Raw genomic sequence first — 21,810 nt, 5'->3', positions numbered from 1 at the left:
ATAAACTCTCATCTTCTCTTATTTTTCAATTCATTTGTTAAAGTACTGTTAGGAGCAGCAAATTAGAAGTCCAAGTTGGATGCCATAGGTAGCCATTTTAAAAATGATGCAGAGCTTTACTGACTCATTGCTAGACAAAAGCCATGATTGTTAAAATTGTTTGTTATTACCATGTTTGTTTTTGTGAAAAAAAATTGAGCTACAGTCTCACTTTTAAAGCAGGAAATTATATATATATATATATATATATATATATATATATATAAAACCCTGGACTTGTACTCTTGCATGAGAAATCCTGGGCCTAAAAGACAATGACCTATTTTTGTGAGGGATCCAAGCTAATCATTTGGTCAAATGTTTATCAGGACCAGCACTGCAGAACCAAACAGCAGGACTTACTACTTGCTCACATGCTGAAGAAGCTTAATTAAAATATCTAACTATTGCCAATGAAGATGAGATATTTCAATAGCTCAGACAAAATTACTCTTCAAAAGACAGGTTTTGTGATTTAAAATCTCAAACTGGCCTGGAAGAATAAAATTAAAATGGGCTCAGTGAAAGTGCCCAGTAGGGGCAGTTTGTGTTAAACTGGCTTTAGGGATATGCTGTCTCATGACATCCCAATATTAGGGGCTTATCTATGCAGCTGCACCCCTCCCCCTGAAAAGTGTCCTGACTGTTCACACTTGCTATCTGGCCACCCCAGTCGCTGCCTGTTGTTAATGCGCCACCAGCAGAATGCAGAGCAGGGGCTGGCAACCTTTCAGAAGTGGTGTGCTGAGTCTTCATTTATTCACTCTGATTTAAGGGTTCATGTGCCAGTAATGCATTTTAATGTTTTTAGAAGGTCTCTTTCTAGAAGTCTGTAATGTATAACTAAACTAGTGTTGTATGTAAAGTAAACACGATTTTAAAAACATTTAAGAAGCTTCATTTAACATTGAATTAAAATGCAGAGCTCCCCCCCCCCCGGGACCGGTGGCCAGGACCCGGGCAGCGTGAGGGCCACCACGCCTGCGGCACGCGAGCCATAGGTTGCCTACCCCTGAGGTACAGCCAGGAACATACAATTTCCCTACTCCAGCCTCTCACAGGGAAACAGCTGCAAGCTCGGGCAGCCGAACCACTAACAAGCCGGGCAGGGCTACAACAAGCAACGCCGAGCCGCCCGGCCTCCCCCGCCCTTCCAGGGTGTGATCCGCGCTCGCCCTCCCCCCAGGGCCGGCTAATCTTGTTTCTATAGTAACTGGGCCAGGAGGGGGTGTGACCCGGAAGTGGTCCCTCGGGCCCCCACCCTACCCTCGCGGAGGGAGGTGCCGTGAGGTCAGCGCAGGGTGACGTGTCTGAGCCGGAGAACCGGAAGTCGCGGCTGCGGAGGGAGCGGAGCTGCGATGCCGTTGAGAGACCCGGTACAGGCCGCCAGGCGCCCCCTCCCCGCCCGGGCGCCGCGGCGTGTCCCCGCGGCCATGGGCCTCCCGCGGCGGCGGCTGCTGCTGCTGCCTGTGGCGCTGCTGGCGGCCTGCGCGCCCCGCGGCGGAGCCTTCTACCTGCCGGGCCTGGCGCCCGTCAACTTCTGCGAGGAGGGGCGGGCGTCGGACGAGTGCAAGGTGAGCCCGGGCCTGGGTCGCGCCTCCGCCTGAGGGCAGGTCCGGCCTGTCTGCGCCCCACGTTGGGCAGCGGGGGTCGCTCCCCTGGCCTTGCCCCCCTGCCTAGCGGGGCGAGGATCCTGCGGGAAACCTGCCCGGGCCCCGTCCGTGTTTGGGGTGGGGCTAGGGTTGCCACCCCTCCAGGCTTGTCCGGGAGTCTCCAGGATTAGAGATCAGGTACTTCTCCTCCTTAAGAGGGACCTTGATGAAGTGTCAGGCTGGTGCCTGGATATGTGCTGAGGGGGCTACTGCCAGGCCCTTGGTGCCTCAGTGTCAGCCACATATGGGGTGGCAGCGCAGGTGGCATCTAACTTAGAGCTGGACTCCTTGGTAATGGCCCCTTCTTGGAAAGTGTTAATTATTACCTTGCAGTTAAACTAAACAGTACAGTCTTTGAGATCTCCCCTCATTTCACTGCAGCTCCAGTGCTAGTGGACTGGCTGTGTACTATGAGCTTTCTGAATGATTGATCCTGGCTACCCTGATGCTCCTGTTGTCAAAGCTCTGCTGGGGTGCGAGATTTCCCCAAAAAAGTTCCTGTGCTCCATGTCTTCTGTAGAATGTTTTTCTCCCTTTAATGTGCTGTCTCTGTTTCACTATTATTTCTTAGACACTAATGTTGTGCTTGGCGCTCCGCAACATTGCCTTTAGGGTTGCTCTGGAGTTTGCACGAATACATCCAACCAAAACAAGCGACCCTACCTAAGTATCAGGGGGGTAGCCGTGTTAGTCTGGATCTGTAAAAGCAGCAAAGAGTCTTGTGGCACCTTATAGACTAACAGACGTTTTGGAGCATGAGCTTTCGTGGGTCATCTGACGAAGTGGGTATTCACCCACGAAAGCTCATGCTCCAAAACGTCTGTTAGTCTATAAGGTGCCACAAGACTCTTCGCTGCTTTTACAGACCCTACCTAAGAAGCTTACAGTCAGGTGCAATGGGAGACAGCATTTTTACTGGCATGGATTAGTGGTTGGGCGTTGCAGTATTTGTGAAATAATAAGCATACATATGCAGTGATGCAGTGCAAAAGATGTACCTGTCAACACCTTGATCACTTTGATTGCATTGAATGAGCTGCAGAATTTAATTTTTTAACTGAAACCATTTTATAGCTGCTATGAGTTCAGTGAAGGATGATTTTGATGGGGGAGTATGTGAACAACTTATTTTTCCCTTTTAGCTGTATAAAGGTTGATGTATTTCATATATATATAAAATGTGTGTGTATATGTATTTAAAGATTTTTAACTGTCAAATATTAACACCACAATGGGGCTGTGATGGAAATGGTAGTACCATGATAAGAGTGAACAGATGGACTACTACTTTAGTGCGTTATTCAGGAATATATTTTCAGTTCTGCCTGGTAGTTACTAATTTATAAGGGAGTTATGGAACACTTTTTTTTTTAAAACCATTTTGTTTTTCTTGATTTATTTTCTCCAGCTGTCCTACAGACTTGCAACAAAAATTAATGGCATGCTGTATTATTATTCATTGAGTTCTTTTATGCATTCCCTTCTAAACTAAACCTTAACAGAAGTTAGTAAATTAAAGTGATTTTTTTTTTTACTGGAACTTTCTAAAATACATATACCTGCTTTGTCTCTTCAGCTCCAGCTTCATACTAACATATGTTATCAGTGATCCCCTTTTTGTAAAATTTTTGTTTAATCTATGTTCAACTGTAGTGGGGAGATCTATCTTTATTACAAATTTATGCTGATATCATGAGTTGAAATTACACTGGTCTGTGTTTTGAGATTATAATAAGCAGACTGAGGAACAAGTATAGGCCTAACATAGTTTTAAAGTCCTGTATCTTACAAAATTTCAGAGTTGGAAACTACTGTTTCTTACTAGCTGGGGTCTTGGCTTTCTTATGGTATAAAGCACTAGTCCATGGCCTACAAAGTAGTAAGACTGTTATTTACAACTGCAATTCTGATGAGCATCTTTTACATCAAAAATGTACATTTATTTGATCCAGTAGCTGCTGAGAGTCAGTGGGTCAGGGCGCAAACACATCCTAGCTGAAGTATCCTTGACATACCAAAATCGAATATAAAATTAAATTCAAATGGACTGAATAATTATCACAGAGGTGTAGTAATTTTATATTGTTGATATGCTGTAAAATACAAGCCATTAATAACCAGTTCATAAGGTCTAACAGGTACTTCAGTATGTATCTTTTGTAGCATATCTGTAGTTGTCAAAATATGGTAGGTCCTCTAAATATGTTGTAAAGCAGGACTGTGCCATGAAGAGTTTACCATCTAAGACCCCAAGCCTCTAAATAACTCTAGGCGGACCCCTTTGTCGTAATGTGGAGCCCTTTCCAGGAGGCTCCATGCAATTCAGGGGTCTGAGCACATAGAGTGATTTAGAAGATTGGGGTCAAAATCACTATTAAATATTACCAGTCCAAACATAACCGACTTACCTATCAGAAAGATGAAATATTGCATAGTTGATCTAAATAACCAACATGCACCCTAAGGATTTGGGGAGAGAATTCATGGCCCCAAAAGATTTCTTTGCTTCCCCGCAGAAAAATGACTTTCTGACAGGGAAGCAAAGGGAAGCTGCAAGAGCAGTCATGTACCACTCCCTTGCAGTGCAGGTACATCATAAATGGCACTGGGAGCAGCTGGCGGAGAGGTAAATCACCGCGGGGCTGGAGGCACACCAGCCAGTGGCTCCGACCCTGAGCTGGGATCAGCTGCTCGTCCTGTCCGGGCTGGAAGTAGGAGAGAATGGGATTTCCTCTTCCCCTGCAAGGAGTGGCTGAGGCTGTGTCAGACCCACCCTCAGACACCTTCCCCAGCTGCAGGAAGCTCAACATCCTCCCCTACTTCCTGCCCCCATTGAGCCTCAGTTGTGGGGGGAGGGGTCACTTTATGGGGAGCTGCTTCCCCATCACCCAACCCCAAGGCATCTGGACCTCCCATACCCAGACACTTCTGCCAAGCCTCACTGAGTACATCCAGCATCCCCCGGCCCTCCTTACCTGAACCTCAACCCCTGCCTCTGGACCCCCACCCCTGCACCAAGACCACCCTCCATTGAGCTCCCTGCACTCAAACCACCACCCCCTGCCCCATCCTGAGCCCATTCACCTAGACCTCCATGCCACTGACCCCCAACTAGCTTCCTCCATACCTCCACCCCACCAAGCCCCACATCCAGACCCCTCCGCTGTGCCCCAACCACCTTCACCTGGAAGCCCCTGCAGATCCCATTGGCCCTGCACCTGGAACCCCACAATGAGCCTCTGTGCATCCAGCTCCCTCCACACCAAGATCCCCAACTGAGCTGCCTGCACCCAGATTGTCCCACACAGAATCCTCTCATCTCACATTGCACACTGAGCCCCTCCTCACTTGGATCCTGCATGGTTGAACCTGCCTGCCCCACACCTGGTGCAGAGGGGCAGGGCCACAGGGTGTTTCTGGGGCAAGCCCAGGCCTTGTGCTGTGTCAAGGTCAGGTGCAGCCTCCCAGCTGAGTCCGTGTCCAGGGGGTGACAGGGCTGCAGGATGATCTCCCACCTTAGTGAAGCTAGTGGCCTGTGCTCACCACTGCCATTCTGGAGCCTCTGCATTTATTTATTGACAAATAAAAACTTGCAGAATTTTAAAATATTGTTCGCAGAAGTTTTCATATTTTTTTGGTGCAGAATGCCCTCAGAAGTAATTCTCCAGATGTGCTGCATTTGCAACACTATACTTGAAATTGCTAATAATTTTACTATAGATCTCTGTTAATACCCTACAGTAAAATTATAACATCTTTCATTTAGTTTTATATCTGTTTACCACACATTTTCCATTTGTTTATTCCCTTCATTCCATATTTATAAAAAAATTACACTGAAAACAGGTTACGGTTGCAAAGTTAGCGACTAGCAAGTGCCAGAATTAAGGCCGTCTCTAACTTCAATTCTGCACCATGTATGTTTACTTTATGATGCAGTCTTCAGTTACAGAATTGTTGCTGTTTTTTTTCCCTCACAGGGCTCCTGCTTCATTTAGTGAATTGATAGCTATTCAATATTTCTTTATTTTCCTCATTCAATGCCTGGTTCTAGGCCTAGTTTAATGCAAACCCTGCACTGAATACAAAATTATGAGTTTCCTCTAGAATGTTGATCTGGTGCTCTCACCACACTCTGCTTCACAAACAGTAATACATTTATCTTCCTGTGAGATTTGATTGGAGTAGTCCCATCGTCAAAAGTGTCTACTAATTTTGGGTGCCCAGCATGAGACACCTAGGGCATGGTTTTTCAGAGTACTTAGCATTTTTATAGCACTGCATATATTCAAGGCATAGCTCCAGTCGATTTCAGTTGCAGTTATGAGTGCTCAGCACTTGTGCATATCTAATGCTTGGTATCTCAAGGTGGGTATGCAGAAAATGAAGACCACGGAATTTTGGTTTGTGAGTTGTTCAACATCACACAGGACCTCTGCTTGTTGCAGGAATAGAATCCAGTTCTTCCTTAACCAGGAGGCCATCCTTTCACTTACTGTATTCCCCTGCCTCATTCACTACACATCTTCCAACTTCTGCAGCAAGTGAGGCTGACGTCCTACAAACAGCCTAATTGACTATCCAACTGTTCATTCCCAGAGTGTCATCTAATCTGTACACTGAATGAGGCAGGGATACAGGCTGGATGGGTATGTGATTATGTAATAAGAATGTATCATAATTCATGCAAGGAAGTGGCATTAAGGATGCACAGACAACCTTAATTTTGGCACTTCCTAACTTTTTTGAGTTCTTGACTTTGCAACCTCAATATTCTTTTAACATAGTCTGTCTACATTGCCCGTCAATTCAGATTACAGGGTGTGAATAGCAGCGTGCCAAGTGCTGTGCTGTAATTCTCCTGAGCGGACGCTGCTAGTGCAAACATAAAGGTCCCTTGTTCACACTAATGTAATTGTATTTGAAGAGGCAAAGTTTACATGGAGGATTTACATCTCAGCACTTTGGTATGTGCCCCTGTAATCTGAACTGTAGAACAGTGTAGGCATACCTATAGTTTCTTGTTTATGTGAATTTCCTAATTTAAAAAACAAAACAAAACTCAAAAAAAGAAATTCTGTCTTGTGAATACGCCACTTGGGTCATCGGCAGGTTTCAGGTGTTCAGATCCACAGCATAGATCTCTAACTTCTAGCATTAGTAGGCTGCTATCATCTATGTGGATGAGCACTAGAGAGATGTGACCCACTTTGCCTGTAAACCTCACAGCTATTTGCTGACAGCAAAGAAATATTGAGACTCAAGTCTCCTGGGTTCAATTCTAGATTCTGTAGGGGGGAGTTTGATCTAGTGGCCACCCACCTTTCTGCTTCTACTCCTGTCTCCCCTCCCAGCTTCTGCCCATGCTCTCCCTCTATCTTTCTTCCCAGGCTTAAATTCTTGCCCCTTTGCATTCCAGTGTGGCTGCTTTCTCCTCATCTTCAATGCCTGGGTGCCAGCTGGGAGAGCATTCAGAGCATAGGGTAGAGCACGGATGGACAAACTATGGCCCGTGGGCCGGCTCCAGCCTGCCAGCCATCTTAATCCGGCCCTCGAGCTCTCGCTGGGGAGTGGGGTCTGGGGCTTGACCCGCTCCAACACTCGGATTGGGGGCTGCTCCGTGCAGCTCCCAGAAGCAGCGGCATGTTCCCAGTCTGGCTCCTACATGTAGGGGCAGCCAGGGGGCTCTGCACGCTGCCGCCCCCTCCCCCAAGCACCTCTCCTGCATCTCCCATTGGCCAGGAACCACGGCAATGGGAGCTGCAGGGGCGGCGCCTGTGGATGGGGCAGTTTGCAGCAGAGGTGCCTTGCTGCGCCTCCATGTAGGACTCAAAAGGGGGACATGCAGCTGCTTCCAGGACCCGCTTGAGGTAAGCACTGCCTGGAGCCTGCAGCCCTTAGGCTCCCCCCAGCCCTGATCCCCCTTCTGCCTTTGGTCCCAGCCTGGAGCACCCTCCTGCACCCCAAATCCCTCACCCCCAGCTGGAGCCCTCACCCCCCTCTCGCACTCCACCCTCCTCTGCCGGAGCCCCCTCCTGCACCCTGAACTCCTCATTTCGGGCCCCACCCTAGAGTCCATACCTCCAACCAGAACCCTCACCCCCTCCCACACCCCAACTCCAATTTCATGAGCATTCATGGCCCGCCATACAATTTCTATACCCAGATGTGGCCCTCGGGCCAAAAAGTTTGCCCACCCCTGGGGTAGAGTCTCTTTGGCATATGTGAAGTCTGCTCTGTGTGTAGGAGCTGTGAGGGGATAGAGCATACTCAATACAAATGGAATCTTCAGAGAATTTAGCTGCTACGTTCTAATAAATCTTTACTGAGTGTGTGTGTGATCTGTGATTCTCACTCGCCATCCCTCAGCGGCTTCTAGCTTGGCCAAACTTGGGGGAGTTTTTATGGGAATGGCAAAAGGTGCAACCCTCCTACCAAATTTGATGTTCCTGCTGCAAGCAGCTTTTCAGTGAAACTTTTATAAGAATTTCTTTAACATGGGCAAAACAATGTACTACTTTTGTGCCACATTCTTGGAAATGTCCGGTGTTAAGTTGAAACTTTAAACAAACAGGAAAAACAAAGCCCCAATCTCTGCTTCTTGTAGACACCTGGAATGGAAAATTTTAGCTCAAATGGTTAGTTTAGCAAAGTTTTATAAGTACGTGAAAACAGGGTCTTATAATGGAAAGTGTTGGGCAGCCTTAGCTATGGGTAGTGCTTCAAGTTCAGTCTATAATCATGCATGTTCTTTTAAGGGTTTATTCAGCAAAAGTTGTCTTTATGTTCGCTAATTTTACTTCTTCCTGTATGTTGAATGTAATTTGTTATTGAGATTGGCTTAACTAAGCAGTTAAATCAACGTGTACTTGTCATTCTAATTCAGAGGTACCATTCTTGATCATGATTTTCTGCTCCTTTGAACTTTGTGTAGTCACAGCTGTGCAGAGTGGATATGAAATGCTGTCTTTCTGTGATATTGGAGTGTTTTACATCCACTTTGGGCAGGTGTAATTAAATGCAAGGTGCAAGGCAACTTTTTTTGTAACTTTGATAGTGGTCATTAAACTCAACCCCAAGTCATACCCAGTGACATAATTTAGTGTAACTTTGCTAATTGTCTCTTAACTTTTTCAGTCTGTGATAGAGCTGTTTGTGAACAGGCTTGACTCTGTGGAATCTGTTCTTCCCTATGAATATACTGCGTAAGTGTACTAAACTTTGTTATGTGTAACTTCATTTGCCAGCTCTTGCAAAAGGCAGTCTCTGAATGGTTTTCTGAAAACGCTGTGAATAGAGATGTAATTTCTAGCATTTCTCCAGTGCATAGAAACCATTTATTCTGTTGGACAGGTTCCATTTGACTATTTTGTAACCTAAACTATATTTGTGAATACCATTTAGAAAAGAATTTTTACTTTCTAGTGCTAGTAGTCATTCTGTAGATCAAAGCACTGCTGCTGTCTTGATTAGCCTGCAGCCAGATGAGTTTAAATTGTAGTTACAAATGATATGGGATGGGGATAGCCACAATTATTTTAACAAAGTATTAACTTTAAACACTTCCCTGCTATGTATCTTACTAGTACAGGATGGAAAATGTGTGCAAAATGTGTTAATGCCATCACTTCAAAGAATGCAGCAGAGATTATTATCGAAGGGGTTAAGTGTTAGTTATCTTTGTATTTTAATGGATGCAAGTATGGTGCATTGTGATTCAGCCATGGCAATTCTGGGAATTTCCTAGCTAAATCTAGTGGTCAATAAAAGCATAATAACTTCAATTTTAATTGGTTACCATGTGACAAAGAGTCCTCCATATATATTTTCAAGTAGCAGTGCAGTGTTGTCCTTTCTTAAAGCAGTTATAGATTTCTAAATGTGTAGATTTCATTAATTCCTGGCTAAAATCCTAACGTGTACACTGACCTTCCAGTGCATTTAAGGAAATGTATTATTAAAGTATCTGTGTTTTAATTGAAATTGAATTCTGAAATATTTGAAAAAGGCATTTTTAAAATCGCAGGTGTTGATTTTACTCCTAGAGTCACTCAGATTTTGGTAAGAAATCACTGAATTCTGACCCCCCCGCCCAATATTAAATAAAAAAATTTGCAGGTGTTTGCCTTAGATTTGGCTGGCTGGGAAAATTAGTCTTTTTTTGTACTATGTTTACATTTCAATCCTTGATTAAAGCTTACGTGTTTTCTAATTTAGGTTCGATTTTTGCCAAGCAGCAGGTGAAAAACGTCCATCTGAAAATCTTGGTCAAGTATTGTTTGGAGAGAGAATAGAACCATCACCATATAAGGTTTGTGCTCTGCTAAAGGGTTTTCTGCAAGATAAAACAGAAATGTGAAAGAAGGTATAACATGTCTAGGGGTGTAGATAAAATTGTATATGTGGGGATCTGTGTGTGACACAACTCCGTAGCTGTGGTATTCATTCCTTGTGCTCCTGAATCTGTATAATGAAATTTTTTAGCCCTTATGGTTGTAGAGAGAATCTTGAAAACTTGAATCAAGTGTAAACTGAAGAGATGCTCTCTTCCTGTATTTTCAGAGAGCCTGAAACAATAGCTCTGAGGGATGTGACGATTCTGTTAATCTCTGGCAGGATCTTGTGGATGCCACTTTTGTTGAGCTGCAGAATTTGCCAAATATCTGAGAAATCCCGAGTTCAGGCTTTTTTAAGAATTTGTCATTTTATTGAAAGGTCTCCTTTTCCTGCTGGGACCTGCCTGCATCTGACTCTTGCTCTCCAGCTTTCCTCAAAGGAGGCATTGCTCCATGGAGCTAGGCATTTGGGGGTCAGGAACCCAGAGCAGGAGTCCTGCTTGCAGCTGTAGAGTGGATAAACTATCTGTGTAGGTTCTGACCTACCTGATCCAACATTGCCCCTGCTCAGATCCATGGAACATTAAATAAAAAGTCTACAATCATTGATGAAAACAGTCAACGAATCATACATCAATGTATATTTTTCAGTATTGAGGGTGTGTGTCTGTCTCTGCAAGGAAGGTAGGAATAGAAAATATTATTGCAAGGAAGTCCAGGGATTCTTACGTAGAGTACACAAAACCCTGATTATATTATATTATATTTTTAAAATAGTATGTGACGAACACATAGACATACAAAATACCAGGATGTTAGGGTTGTCTGCTTGTGGGTTAACCACATAATTTATAATACATTAAGGTTTTTATGGGATACATATTGTTTAGTATACTTTTAGTATAGAATGATACAGATTCTTTTAAAAGACTATTCAACTCAAATCCTGTCTTTTTTTCTTAGTTTACATTTAAGAAGGAAGAGAAATGTAAATCTGTTTGCACAAAAGTATATGACACAAAAAACCCAGAGGATAAGCAAAAACTGGACTTTTTGAAAAAAAGCATGTTGTTGAACTATCAACATCATTGGTAAGTTAATTTTTTTTAAGATACTAAATTAACCAATTTAATATTTGTATTAATGACTATTATAAAATGATGGTACAAATTCAGCACTTCATGTTAACTGGTGGAAATCGTAATTCTTCTGGTCTGTTCTCATGCGGGGGTGGAGTGGGGAATTAATGTCATGTTACTTCTACATACTGCTACTTCTACTTTTATTGAAACATGCCACACTCATAAGTAGAATAGCTCAGCTGTAAAGCTTATGGTTCTCACTGTACTTTGTCTGAAATCTTCATGCTAAAACAGCATGATTGTTAGATATGATTACAGGGGAGTCGTATCTTACGCGGGGTTAGGTTCTAAAGTCAGGGTGTAAGGCAAAAATCGCGTATAGTCAAAATTGCCCTTAAAAATCCCTTAAATTGCCCATAAAGTTCAGTATACTGTACATGTTTTTTGTATACAACTCTGTACAGTAATATGTATAATATATACAGCAATGTGCAGCATATAATAGAGTACATATGCAAAATATAATTTTACAGTATTTTTAATTACATGAGAGAGACGGCAGACTGGAAGAATAAAAAAGGAAAACAGTAAACCTAACCACTCACCATTCGTCCTGGATATTCTTGCTAGTCTACGACGATGATGATAATGGTGATACGATGACTATGACAATTGTGATGCGACGACGATGAATGATGACGCTGATTAGTACAGCGTCCGTATGATGAACGATGAGATGATGGAGATGGGTGCTGTACACACTCCGATGATTAGTCTTCCTCTTCCTCTGATAACACTATTGGTGGGGGGGTGTTGTCAGGGCTTGATGTTGATCCAGGAGATGGAGGTGACGGAGAGCTTGGGTGACAGAGAGCAGGTCGTAGACAAAGTGATTGGCTCTGGTTCAGTTCCAGAAGTTGATTGCGTAGGCTCGTCTGCTGCTGCTTGGTTTTTTCTTGAAAAACATGGTGATTGGCAACTGTTGCTGTTGTCTCTTGAGCTGCTCAAACATTTCTTGATATGGTCTCAAGTCGTCAGTAAATTCACACGTCGTATTGAGGCTTCATTCCATAGAGGGATTGTATTCAGAAGTTAAACCATTCAAGTGTTTCGCTGCTTGGAACACTTCAGCAAATTTATGAGGATTCCAGCTTGCTGGCTCTTCCTGTTCGTCATCGTCATCTTTGTTTTCTGTAGACTATTTTCTCAGTTCCTCTAACTCTTCGTTAGTCAGTGTTTCTCTATGGCCCTCAATTAATTCTTCAGTTTCTTCCTCAAGGATGTCGACTAAGCCATTACCACCCACTTGCCTGGCCTCCTGAACAATGCCTTTCACTTCTTTGTCAATGGTCGGGAAGCCCTTAAAATCATTCACACATTCTTTCCTAGGTTTTGCCAACATGCATTGACTGTTTCAGGCTTGATTGCATCCATTGCCTGTTTAATATAAGTGATGTAATCGGCAGTGTTGAAGAACTTCCAACACTCCATCACATTAAGATTGGGATCCGCATCCATAGCGCTATGTATCCATGAGAACGTAAGCCTCGTGTACGTGGCCTTGAAACAGTGAATCATGCCTTGGTCAAGAGGTTGGAGGATGGAGGTGGTATTGGGGGGGAGAAAGACATCAGCGTTGTTACGCGGAAACTGGAGTTCCTCAGAGTGGCCAGGAGTATTGTCTACGATCAGCAACGCTTTAAAGTCAAGTCCATTCTCTTCGAGGTACCACTTGACCTCTGGAATGAAACACTAATTTCATGAATTAAACAATCCAGAAATAATGCTGCTGTCACCCAAGCCTTTTTATTTGATTGCCAGAACACAGGCAGGAGATTTTTGTTCTTTCCTTTTAGGGCACGGGGATTTGCAGCCCTGTAAAGCAAGCCGGCTTTATTAAATGCCCAGTCGCATTGCCACAAAACAATACAGTCACATGGTCTTTAGCTGCTTTGAAGCCAGGGTCTTGTCTTTTTGATTTCGAAGTGTAAGTGCGTTTGGGTATTTTTTCCAGAAGAGCCCAGTCTCATCAACATTAAAAACTTTTGTTCCGGAAGATAGCCCTTTTCTTCTATGATTTTCTAATTATTCGGAGTAGGCTTTTGATGCAGCTTCACCAAAAGTCTGCACGTTTTTGAGGTTGAAGCGGTTCCTAAAACAGTTAAGCCAACCTTGGCTGGCTTTGAATTCCTTCTCATCAGAAGGCTGTCCGTCTTTGGCAGGAGGTTTGAACAGCGCTAGAGACTAAGAGCCTTTTCTTGCAACGTGTTGCCATCGATAGGCACACATTTACGGTTCATGTCTTCCAGCCATAAGTTTAATGCCTTTTCAGTCTTCATGAAAGTCTTAGCATGCACCTGGCTCATCACCTTAGCAGTTATTGGAGCACTTGATGCCACGGCTTGACAAATTTCTCTCTCTTTAATCTTGATGGCACGGATGCTAGATTTGTTGTGGCCATATTTACGTGCCATGTTGGAGACCGACATACCATCTCTCAATAAGTCCAACACAGCCAGTTTTTCCTTGGTTGAGCACCAGATGAAGTAGTTGGCTTGCGTTTAGGGGCCATGTTGTACGAAAAATACATATCTTTAAACACTAGAATCATGCTCAGCGCAGCGAGATGCTCACACTATGAGAGGCAGGCGGGGACTGAGGGAACAGCAGATTCATGTCTCCCATCTCACGCTCACTCCGGGGCATACGCTCATTGAGTGGAATGGTGGGCAGAATTGCCCGCACTTCTGTATTTCAATTATTTTTCTTTTTTTTTTTTTTGCGCTGAGCGCGTTTAGTTGAATTCACGTAAGTTAAATGCGTGTATGATGCGACTCCACTGTATTGCTTTAAACCTGTAGTACTGTATGCTACTCTATGTAGAGGTCATGTTTACTCTTTCTTGAGAAGGCCCTCCACGGTCTTCCTATGGCTCCCCTTTTGTCCTGGTTGGGAATACTTGAGCTGGAATCCATGTGTTCTGGAAGGAGTGGATTCTGCTGAGGGGATGAACAGGCGGAAAATATAATTTGAAAACTTTTAATGCAGAGGGTCTCAAACTGTGGTCTGTGGAGCTATATTCAGGTGGTCCGCGGATAGTTCCCTCTAAAGTGAGCGCCTGGGCGACTGCACACGAGACAATGAAGGGCCACCCACCTAATTAGAGGAGCTACGCAGGCGTGGCTCCACTAATTAGGTGCCTGGCCCCTGGAGAAGATGCACATGTAAGGTGAGGTGTTGACCTTGGGGTAATAGGGGGCAGGTGGGAGGAGGTAGTGGGGTGAGAAGAGGGGGTGGAGGGAATTTGAGATATGCAGGGCTGCAGCGGCCAGAGAAAGAGGCGACTTTCCCCAGCTCCAGGGTTGCAGCTGCCGGGGAGAGACAGCCCTCCTTCCTAGCCTCAGCTTTGTGGCTGCTGTGGTTGGGGAGAGACCCTCCTCTTTCCCAGCCCCAGCTTTGGGGATGCTGCAGGGATAGAGGGTACAGCCATCACATTAGAAAGGTAAGATTATTGATATTAAAATGAGTTTTGTGCTTTTATTTGTAGAACAAAAAACGTTTTAACTTTTTTTATATAGCACTTTTAGCCAAAGCACTTTACAATAGTTAGCTAATGGTACAAACAACATTTGAAAAGATCATTAAGTGGTTTGCTGAGACCCTTAACAATTTTTAAGTGGTCCACAAAAAAAAAAGTTTGAGAACCACTGCTTTAATGACAGGAAACATGTACAGCCATTAAAAGTTAAGTGACAAACAGTCAATGATACAGATTTATCTTTATATTCTATATCTTGGAGGAGGAAGGGGGATCTCTGACTTGGGACAATCACATGGTCTATGTAGCCAGTTGTTTCACCCTTCAGTTCCCTCTGTTTATCTATTTTTTCTCATTGTGTGTATTTCCACAGGCTCTTAAATGATAGGACCAAGATCCTAATGAAGGCCTCTTGGTGCAACTGTAATAATAATGAAACCCTATGCATTGCAGCTATCAAAACCCTTTTTTTTCTTTAGGAAAAAGTACACTATAAAAGTAGTGCATGAACCTAATGGTTAAGGCTACAGTTTAGTTACAGAGGTCGCGGAAGTCATGGAATCCATTACTTCCAGCAACCTCCATGATTTCAACGATGGGGAGGTGCAGGGTTCCCTGCAGGGGTGGGAGCTGTGGGGGGCCGTCAGAGGTGGTGGGGGAACCCCTGCACAGCTGCCCCACCTCAGGTGGTGTGGGGATCCGCAGATCCCCATTTTGTCCCGAATATTTTTAGTAAAAGTCACGGACAGGTCATGGCTTCTGTGCATTTTTCTTTTTTGTCTGACCTGTCTGTGATTTTTACTAAAAATATCAGACACACAATCTTAGCCTTGCTAATGATTACATACTGCTTACCTGGGTTCAACAGTGCCTCCCAGACTCAGAAATCCTTGTCTTGAGGAGCTTACAACTTACATGGACATATTAACAAAAGGGCAGATAGTGTCAAGAGTAAATGTTACAGCTGTGATAGTAAGCATGTTTCTTGTTTCTTTATTACCGTATCTTAAGGCTGAATCCAACTCATAATGAAGTGAACCAGAGTCTTTCATATGTGTCCATGGGAACTGGGTAGGGCCCCTGTAGGGATGGAATAGGACTTACACAAGTTAGCTTTTAGGCAATATTTGAAAAAAAAAAAAATAGGTCAGAACATGGTGGACCAACTCAAGGATGGGGTGCCACATGCTAGTGCAAATGAACTAGGAAGCATACGTAAACTGTGAAAGACAAATTAATGTTATGAAGACATTAAGGCTAGGACTATAACAATGTTTAAAAGGGGACTGGATAAATTCATGGTGGCTAAGTCCATAAATGGCTATTAGCTAGGATGGGTAAGAATGGTGTCCCTAGCCTCTGTTCGTCAGAGGATGGAGATGGATGGCAGGAGAGAGATCACTTGATCATTGCCTGTTAGGTTCACTCCCTCTGGGGCACCTGGCATTGGCCACTGTCGGTAGACAGATACTGGGCTAGATGGACCTTTGGTCTGACCCGGTATGGCCGTTCTTAAGACTGAAATTTTACATTTTTAAAGTAAGAGTACCAAGTAAAATTTGAGAGGGGGTTTAATGTGACTTCTAATGTCTCCTTCTAAATCTGAGTGTAAAATAAATTATTTATTTGGTGTATAATATTTGCAGACTGGATCTTGCTTTCAAAACTTTATAAGTCTGAATTATGTTGATCTGGCACAATCAAAGATGCAACCTGAACAAGTGCATTTTGTGTGTCTAAATGAGAGTTCATTTTCTATGGCTGTCATTCTGGCACTTTCTGAAACATTAAATTAACTTGTTGCTAAAACATTTTCAAGTGTTGTCGTCATAAGAATGAAGAGCTGCTAAGTGTAATTGCAGACTTTCCTTTTTTCAACTTCAGAGTTTGTTAGCATAATTAGCTACTCATTGTTCATGGAATCTGAAGTAGGATTGTTTAACAAACTATTTTTCAAGTTTGAATGCAATGGAATGCTTCCCCCTCAGATTAAATATTTGAGTAAATGAACTGTATTCTTCAACTGTAGTGCTGATATCACCAGCATGTTTGATGGTACAAATAACTTGATAGAATTATTTTTAGCCCAAACAAGATGCAGCTTCACTGTTCAGTAAATTTTTTCCTTTATAATATTGTGCTCTTTTTAATTCTCAGTTTAGTCTATTGCATGCTATGAATTAATCTGCGGGCCTAGTTAAACCCTCTGTCACTGTCTTAGAATTGCAGGGAAATCCACCTGGATATCTCTCATGGTAAAGCAAGTTGCCCACAACTCCAACTCCTCAGAAATGGTATTTTGTTTGAAATAATTATCAGTTTGTTTCAGTATTGCTACTTCTGACACATCAGTCTTTGGGCCCTCATCTTTATTACCAGAAGAAAGCTAGACTACATCATCTGCAGGAAAAACTGATGTTTCACTTATCCTAGCCCTGTCATGTGAGGGGAGGAACAAACTAAAGCAAAATCTGATTTCTAGTATTCTGGGTTGTGAAGATAACCTAACCTGCCAAATGTGAACAAAGTGTAGGAAGATGCAGTATTGTCTTCTGAGGTCTGTAAATGGACAGCTTTTAATCATCTGCCACTCATAACTGCCCAGCAACAACATGGTGAAATGAATGGGACTCTGGTCAGTTTCACAGCTGATATTCAGAGCCTTGTGGGAATCTGCAGAAACTGTCCACAATCCTGCCAAGTACATGTTGTTGCTGTCCCTCCGTCCCTTCCCCCCCGCCCCCAGTCCTGGCTTCCTACCTACTGCTGGAGGTTATTCTCCAAGCTACTAATGGTCTTGCAGGGGGGATGCTGGCTAGTAAGAGTCCCCTCTTGCTTCTGCTCTGTGTCAACAACAACGTGGAGCTGAGGGCTAGATCAGAGAGAAGAGGCTGGGAAGAAGAACCTGCTTGGTCTGCTCTTAGGAATGGAGGACTGTGTAGCAGTAAAGAAGAACCTGCTAAGTGATACAGCGAGAGAATTAAATTGATTTATTAAGGTGTGGTTTTGGGGAGGGCATGGTGATGAAGGAATTTTTCTCTAGGACTCTTAGGTTTAGTTGTTGGATGAGTAGGTGTTGGTGACCCTTCCTTTTTCCCCCCTCATACCCTGATTACCTTCCTTCTCAGGTTGGGGCAACCTGTTTCTGGTGCCTTGGGAGCAGCAAATTGAACCTCCTGATACAAGTCCATGGGTGAATTAAACCTCAAGTTCTTTTTTCTACCCAAAACAGTTTAATGTCACTAATACTACTACACCTTAATGTCCGTGTAATGCAAAGAAAATATATGGAAGATACTAAAGCAAATACCTGTCCTATTGCCTTTCCTGGGCTTCCTGGAGAACTGGTCCACGCAATCTTTCTTCCATAACTTTTGTTCTACTGGGTATCCTGGGACACTGTTTGTTAGCATTGCTGACCCACTAACAATAAGACACTTAATGGTAAAGGTGATTCAATAACTCAGTGCATTTTGTACCAATATGTAGCATTAAAACACAACAGGAAGTTTTATTTGTCCAATGATGCAAACAAAGTGACTGCAGCCTTGTGTCTTCAACCACTTAAGACATATTAATGGATCAGTAAAACATATCCTGGGGTGTTTTAATGCTGTTCTAATTACGTCTATTGAATTTTTTAAAATTCTTTTAAATGATTTTCTTTTTGGACATATCCTTCCACTATGGAAAAAAACTTCATAGTGGAAAGAGGGGTAGTGGTAGACAACTTCTTTTTTTTCTTTTCTTAAATGTATATTTTAGTTGTTGACATTTTTCGTTTCCATTTATGTTAGCACTCCTGCCGTATCCTGCTGTCTTGTCATCTTCTCCTGCAGCTCCTCACAGGGGGCTGGGCTGCTTTCAAGATTTATCTATTAAGCCTAAATTGGAAACTTACTGTGCTCTTGATTTTTAGCCTTTTTAACAATAAAAGAATCTTGTGAAGAGCTGCTGGAGAAGCAGCAGCTGAGCTGTGGAGGGAGGTGTGAAAGCAGCTGCTTTTCACCTAACTATAGTAGCTCTCAACTTTTTACCCCATGTAAACTCACTAGTTAAAATAGTTCGTACCATCAGGGAAGCGCAGCTGAGCATGATGGTCAGGAATGCACTTCAGTAAGGAAAAACACTGCCTACTCTGAGCTGCCATACTTTTTCCCATTTAACTCTAACAGGACTTCCTCATTTGTGGCAAGTTTTTTTTACTAGAAAAGCTGAAGTGAGATTTCATCTGAAACACTCAATTCAGCTTTCTTTAGAAAGTAAAAGTTAAAATGTGCCCTATTGTAGACAGTGAGGAGCGGGGGAAAGATCCATGGGGAACAGAGTTAAGGTTGTGCATCATGTACTGTGGTTTGTATCTGAGGTGGAGAAGAGTGTATGTGTTGTAAGGTGACTTAATTTTTCACTCTTCTTTTGTGCGTGGAGGGGTTATCAGGTGTGTAACTGCTTCACTGCAAAGTTCTTTTGTGTACTACCTTCGTGGTGCGTGTTAACGAGTAAGCACGATTGAAGAGGTCAGGCAAGGTAGAAGTGAAGCTGCTGCTACTTTTGCCCTTAGAAGCCTTCTTTGTATTTTTCTGTCAGATTTCATCTTACAGACTTCATTGGAGGATGTTTTTATCAGATGGAGATGACTTCTGTGCATGCAGGAGGCTTCAACCGTAACTGATGTTTTATACACCAACAGTTATGATGAATACTAGCTAAAACTAACACACTTATTTTTTCCCAGAAACTTGCGTATTGCACCTGATCTACTCGGGATACACCTGTCTACCAAATTTTGTGGTGAAAGGCAACTAATGTCCTTGGCAATACAGCCAAATTTCATGAAGGTCCAATTTCATATGACATATTAATTTTACAAAGAGAAATAAACTAAATTACACAGAAAATTCAAAGGGCATAAAACTAATGCTGTGTGAAATTTCACAGCAGTAGGCTTTCTATTTCTAGAGAAACTGAAAGTTCCCCCTTTTTTAGGATCTGCTTTACCTGTACAGCTGCCACCAGGCATCTCCATTATCTGGAAATTGAGTTAACAGTCATTGGTACAATCCCAGCAATTAAAATCTTAAAGGAATTTTATTGCTACTTTCATACTCATAGAATTGCCAGGAGGAACACACAATAGTCACGTTAAACTTTTTTGCAAGGAATACCAAATCCTTCAGAATTCTAGGAATTTAAAGTAGCGTTGAAGATGCAATCTGTGTTCCGTGACTTGTTTTTTTTGCTCAAAATGCAAAGAATTACTGTGGGTTAAATTGATTTAGGACTTCTATTTTTATATTACTATTTGCTCTGTCTCTAATTCTATTAGTGTTTTGTTTATAGGATTGTGGACAACATGCCTGTAACTTGGTGCTATGATGTTGACAACAACCAGAAGTTTTGCAATCCTGGATTTCCTATTGGCTGTTTTACTACAGAAAAAGGTCATCCAAAGGATGCCTGTGTCATTAATGTAAGTTTAAAGAATTTTTTACTAATGTGTCAATTTCTGTATTGAGTGATTATCCATATTCATGTTCACCATTAATGGTGAATGTGCATCCCACGTGCTCAAGTTCTGAATCTTTTGGCTAGCGGGGTCCATATGGGGTGTATGAGCCCTCAGAGTCCTTGTGCTCTGTGCAAAGGATGTAAAAGGACAGAGCAGCTCAACTGCTGCACATATTTTCTCACTGCCTCTTGTTTTAGAGAGAGTGGCTTGTTGTCTGTGCTTTGACTGCTAACAATCTCTTGTTCTTACTACTACTTTTAACTAGTTGGCATTTCCTTTAAAACTTCTGATTTGCCCAAATTAGACTACAGGCTCCAGGGTGGCCTCCACTTTTGTCCTCCAGATTGAAATATTGTCCCTTGTGTGAGGAAGCAGTGCTCGTGAATGGTCACTTCAAATGACAAGACTGCCTGGGGAAGTCTCACATTTTGGAAAAATGTGACCTCTGCAGGTCTCACTTCCAGAACCCAAAAAGATAGTGACTGCAGATATTCCTCATGAACCAATCCATGAAATCAGCATCTGACCCAGCTTCTCTGTATCCCCCTGAACATGGCCCCAAAAGGTGCGAGCACTGGTTCAGTGACTCATAGAGCCTCTTCTTCAATCCTGGCAGTGAGATGGACCAAACCCATCAAGAGACCATCATCTGAGAAGGTACAGGGAGTGAGGGGTTGTAGTGGTAGATCCTCTACCACTAAAAATCTCACCTCCAGCACCACTTTTCCTCTGAGATATCACAGCCTTGTGTAGTTCCTGCCACAGCTCACTACCTCGCTACTGTGCCTCCTCAGTCAGGAACTTGACACCTTCAACTTCCTGCTCCACAGCATTGATGTCATGGAAAGCTATCCAGGCACCACAGCCTCTGGTACCACAGGCTGTGGCACTGTCCAAGTCTGGTGCTTGAATTGTCACCATTGCTTACTGAGGTTTTGTCACTGTTTTTGCTATCCATGTCACAACACTGTCTGGCACCGATGACATTCAAGGCACTGATGGACTTAAGCAGCTGCAGGTTTTCCGGGAGCTTTGATAGTCACCTCCATTTCCCTAGCTGTAGTGGAACTTTCCTTTAGCATGGCACTACTTCCGTAATCTTGCTGGTTACGCCAACATCTAATACACAACCTAATGCAAAGTCTAAAGCTCCTTTAATTCAGCCTCATCAGTAGCATCAAATAATAGCGGGGACTCGGAGCACCATCATACATACTCCCCAGAACATTTGCACCACCTGCTTCAACCTCATGAGACCGAGCCTCATTCTGAAACAGTTATTTGGATGTTTGCCAGACAGGATACAGACTTTCCTGACTTTATGGCCATCAGGACCATATTTATCCATGCAGATGTGAACCATGCTCCACTCAAAGTAGAGTAAATTACCAGGATAAATCTCACCATCTTAGAGTACCTCTCCTGATGGCCTCAGCTACCCAGGCTGTCCCCAAACCTCCACAATAGTACAGGGATAAACCAGAAGATGTTTCACCTCTGTCGAGACTTTTTCTAGGGCCTGTGGCACTCTCATCATCCTCTCCTGAGGAGGTAGTCATCCTATTGTCCCCTAGTTGGACAACTTTAGAGGTTTCCAAGAGCTCCTCAGAAGAGTTGTAGAGGCCCTACAGGTTCGAGTGGACGAGGTCCAGAA

The 21,810-nt window shown here is 43.2% G+C and overlaps 1 protein-coding gene across 1 annotated transcript in view; it reads left to right on the top strand.

The window, feature by feature from the left end:
- The first annotated feature begins 1,334 nt into the window (after positions 1-1,334).
- Positions 1,335-21,810, top strand: part of TM9SF2 (transmembrane 9 superfamily member 2) — a 64,926-nt gene continuing 44,450 nt past the window's right edge. The window contains exons 1-5 of the mRNA XM_045009051.1: positions 1,335-1,613; positions 8,829-8,896; positions 9,909-10,002; positions 10,991-11,118; positions 19,988-20,117. Coding sequence (XP_044864986.1) covers positions 1,398-1,613; positions 8,829-8,896; positions 9,909-10,002; positions 10,991-11,118; positions 19,988-20,117 — 636 coding nt within the window. The 5' untranslated portion in view covers positions 1,335-1,397. The remainder of the gene's footprint in view (positions 1,614-8,828; positions 8,897-9,908; positions 10,003-10,990; positions 11,119-19,987; positions 20,118-21,810) is intronic.

The sequence above is a fragment of the Mauremys mutica genome, chromosome 1 (genome assembly GCF_020497125.1).
Source record: "Mauremys mutica isolate MM-2020 ecotype Southern chromosome 1, ASM2049712v1, whole genome shotgun sequence".
Lineage (NCBI taxonomy): Eukaryota > Metazoa > Chordata > Testudines > Geoemydidae > Mauremys > Mauremys mutica.
The sequence above is the reverse complement of the archived record's forward strand: the minus strand, read 5'-3'. Positions and strand labels throughout refer to the sequence as shown.